The sequence below is a fragment of the Morone saxatilis genome, unplaced genomic scaffold (assembly GCF_004916995.1).
Source record: "Morone saxatilis isolate NCDOM2014 unplaced genomic scaffold, NCSU_SB_2.0 Contig1, whole genome shotgun sequence".
NCBI classification, from domain to species: Eukaryota; Metazoa; Chordata; class Actinopteri; family Moronidae; genus Morone; species Morone saxatilis.
In genome coordinates, this window is record NW_023339651.1 from 14,286,076 (window position 1) to 14,290,532 (window position 4,457).

General features: G+C 42.3%; 1 protein-coding gene across 1 annotated transcript in view; it reads right to left on the bottom strand.

The window, feature by feature from the left end:
- maff (v-maf avian musculoaponeurotic fibrosarcoma oncogene homolog F) overlaps positions 1-3,779 on the bottom strand; it is a 4,432-nt gene extending 653 nt beyond the window's left edge. The window contains 4 exon segments of the mRNA XM_035663099.1: positions 25-170; positions 358-409; positions 411-449; positions 3,431-3,779. Of these exon segments, the coding sequence (XP_035518992.1) occupies positions 25-170; positions 358-409; positions 411-449; positions 3,431-3,519 (326 nt within the window). The 5' untranslated portion in view covers positions 3,520-3,779.
- Between the last annotated feature and the right edge of the window lie 678 nt (positions 3,780-4,457).

Here is a 4,457-nt window from a genome sequence, read left to right on the forward strand (position 1 = left end):
CGGCAGCTGGCGGCGTAGCCCCGGTTCTTCAGGGTGCGGCGGCGCTGCTTCAGCTTTTGGATCTCCTCGCGGGACAGGCCGCGCAGATGGAGGTTCAGCTCTCGTACTGACAGGGACATGAGCTCGCTGTCCGAAAGGATGGGCACGTTCTCACCACATTCCTGCTTCACCTGAAGAGGAAGAGAAAGGGCGATAGGAAAGGAGGAAACGTGTAGAAGGAAAAGAAGAAGAAAAAAACAACCAATGGTGTTAAAAATTAACCGATAGGGAGGAAAGTAAGACTTCTTTTCAACCCTGACATTTTCCCTTTTGTAAAAATAGAGACAATAAAACATTTTCTTTCCGGCCGGGTGTTACCTTCAGGGCTTTGCTGCTTCTTTCTGTCGTCATGATCCGACTGTCTTCAGTTTTTTCCCCCCCAAACAACAGTCAACACGGATACAAACACTCTGGAAGAACAAAAAAAAAAGGTAAGTTATCACATGTGACTCAGAACATCATGCTGTTTTGGTCCGAGTCTGGCTTGACATTTACCATCCGCTCACAAGACAGCCAGTCATGCACGATAAAGAAAAGGAGAACCCGCAGATCTTTCATGCTTCTCCAAATGCGCTCTCTCTCATTAAAACTCTGCGGCTTGATATGAAAGGAAGAGGAGGTTTTGAAAGCGACATGCCTTTTCTCGGTTTGCTGGAATAGCGAGGAGGAAGTTGTCGTGTGTCTGCCCTTTGGTTGCTCAAAGCAGGTGTCCTAACCAATTCCCTCAACACTTCCTCTTGTCAACACAACACCAACGGTTCAAAAGCTTCACTGTGACAAAGGCTGACGATGGACAGGAAACTCATTTTGTGGGACGAAGTTCTCACTGTTTCACGTGATATCAAGTGAAAGGGAACGTCACGACAACCTCTTCATATTGAACGGCTGAAATTCTTCTTAAATTCTTTAAATCATCCTCCAACATTGCTCTTTTTCTGATCTTTTATTGAAAACAGGAGACTAAAACACCAAGATTGCCTTTCTTTGCGCACCCTTCAATTGCTGCCTCCAGTAACAAGCTGTAATAACAGCAGTACATGTGTTTGCTTAAGTCTGTACCGCCTTAACACGACTGTATTTGGACATTTTCTCCCATTCTTCTTGCTCAACGCTTCACACAGACCATGTGGGGACTTCCTACACTCCTCTTAAGGTCAGGTCGCAAGTGTGTGGGATTAAAGTCCAACATCGCAGTGGGCTAACTTGAACAGCTTTTCCCCCCCTAGTCACTTCTTGGTTCATTTGGCTGTGCGCATCAGATCACTGTCATGTTGATAAAATGACTCTGCGCTTCAGCTTGAGGCCATTTTAGCTGGATTAATTCGCCTCCGTCCTGACCAGAGCGCGCAGGATAAACACGGCCACGTAGCGCGCTGATGAGAAAGCCACACCGTGTTGACTGTATAGCAGAAATATCTCTACACATTAACATTTCATTGAGACCGACTAGTTTTACTTTGACATCATCAAACCACAGGGTGTTTTCCCACGTTGCTTTTTGTAGAGTGGATATGTTCACTTTCAGATTTATTGCAACATTGGGTTTTCTTTTTTAGATTGAATAGTTTCATTATAGCCCAGGAGTGTTCATGCAAAAATGTTAACAAGCAAGGTTGCATAATGACAAAAGCCCAGAAGACGCTTTGGGGGGTTAGGGTTGACCTTTAGGCAGCTGTACTGATGAGCTAACTCATTGCACTTTCACTTTTCTTTGAGAAACCGGCTGATTAAGACAAGATAATGCTGTAGGCACAATCTGTGTTGGATATCTGGGTGTATTTATGATCCTTGACACCTTTTCTCATCCATTTCCTCTTGTAAATATATCAACAACATCTTGAAGAGAGCCTCTGTTGTGATAATCTTTTGAGTTTTAGAGAATTTAACAGGTTGATTGTGAATTATTCAAGATTATTTCAAGTTACGGTAAACTGGTTTTCTGCCTGCTTTTGAATGTGACACGCTGACTTTCCATTACGTTTACGACCCCCCATTTATAAAAGGGCATTACACTTCTGTAAATGGGTTGATTTCATTTTCAGTTTGACAACTCAGCGTTTATGTGTTTACCTCGGTTTGCTTGTCACTGAACAGCAGGACTCAAATCTGTCCAACCTATATGAAGGTGTAGACAGGGTGGCCAACATAACCAGGGCATGTAAACAGAACTTCATTAGCGCTGCTCTTCAGCAACATTTCATAAAGCATAAAGACTCCCAATAAGGCCACCATGCAGCCGGGGCAGGAGGAGGAACCATACAAACAAAAGGAGCCATTTAAGTTACAAAGTCACATTTCCTCGGTTCCATTTCTTGAGTCCATCTACGAAACCAAAATCCAACCGTATGTACAAACCTGACTTCATAACAGCACATATGGGCTTTAACGGCACATGTAGGCCTTCGACACACGCACAGGAGGTGTTTACCAATACAAGCTAAATAAAACACCTGTTCAAATGGTCAGTAGTTTGCCGACAACTGAATACATTTCCCGAAATGCGTGGGTAGTGGAGGTTACAGCAACAGTGGTTGTCCGACAGCCGACAGACTCCGGCTGTAAACCGAGGAGACCGCCGCCGTTTCGTAAAGTCAGGGTGATTCAGCAATAAACGGTTTGCTCAGCTCTGCCAGGACTGCCAGTCAGTCCAAACCCAAGAAAAACAGCTGTGACCACGTCTTTCTGTATTTGTCCAAACAGCACAGGATATCCACGTTTGTTCTTTACTATAAATATCACTTTAGAGGACATAGTACTCCTTAAGTAACGTTACCACCGCGGAACGCAACAAGTGAACGCAGCACTGCCAAACGACAGCTACAACCATAGTTTATCACGTTAAACGCCCTCATTTCTATTCTGTTAGATATTAAATGACTAAATAACAAACAGCTAATACAGACCACTCCTGGAAACGGGATTTATTCCTCTGGCTACATCCAGAATCCACCCTTATCCTTATAGGGAGAGGAGCTGGCCAGCTTCGGGGTAAAGGCGCTGCTGCTATAACGTTAGTAAACAGCCATCACGAGTGCCCTCGACATCCATTTTAGTAAGACTTTAAATAATACATTTAAATTATTTTAAGGCACGCCGTTAAATAAGGAAGTGAGAACCTTCCTGGCTGTCAAATGTTACGAGTCGAGACGCATAAACATGAAGAGCGGGGCCAAATTATCCGCATCATCTTGAACATGCTAGTAGTGTTAACTGTTAGCAGCTAGCATGAACGGTTAAAGGAGCTAAAGGAGATTAAAGCAAACAGCTGCCTTGTCCTTGGTTGGTTGGCCACTTCCCGGCGTATACAAGTCCGCTGGTGTTCGACTTACTTCAACGGATTTCAGATAAACATTTTGACCTTTAATATTTAGTTTAAAAAGGGATAATTTACCTGCTGGATCGAAGCGACTCTGGCGACAAAATGTCAGTCCGCCTTTTCCCGGAATTACTCCGCTGCTCTCTGAGGTTGGATTCCTTCATTCATAAAAAACACAAGCGACAATGACGTCAGGCCTAAAGAATGAGGGCGGAGCTAACCCCGCCCCCGCGGCGTACTCCGGGACGATGTAAACAAGGAATCCCTGCATCCCAGAACTTTTCCATGACCAGCCCCCCTTCGGTATTCCCAGAAACAACAACAGCTTATCTGGAAAAAGCTTTAGTGACACTGTTACCACATTTAGCCTGATATGATGGTGACGTTAGAAAATCTGCAGATCCAACAATAAAACCAAATACTGAATCTAAAACTCTGAGATAGGCAAAGCTTACACTGTACGGGTTGTATGATAAAGTATATTGATGGCAGAGTCTATTTCACTACTGCGCCACACATGTAGAGGTGGTCCATCATGTGTTTGTTTTTCGAACTAACAGGAAATTATAAGGGCGGGTGGCTTTTTGAAATTATTTAATTATAAGTTATATTCAGCTGGGTATTGATGTTTCCTGGAGCCTTACGTAGCTGCCAGTAAATAAATAAAAAGATGAATGGAAATCCACAGGAGAAAAGCATTTATCAAAAATCACCTACTTCAGAATATGACTACATAGAAGAATAGAAGAATATCTATAAATTGCCAAAAGATATCATTAATATATCTGCAGTTACTAATTTATGTTGAACATTAGATATTGACAAACTACTTTATACATTTTGAGTGAGGTTTATTGGTTGGTCCTAGGTGGCTGGTAGGCTGCCTTTGAACTTGTACTTCGTATATATAACAATATATGTTTGGTTGTTTTTTTTGTCTTTGTTTGTTTGTTTTTTGTTTTGTGTTCTGCTTTATATATTTTGTTGTATTCTTATGTGGTTAATTGGTTTAGTTTGTATTAAAAAAAGAATGTATGTATGGCTGTACATGTATATATGGGTATGGATGTATGTAACATTTGTTTATTTTCCAAATTTGTTT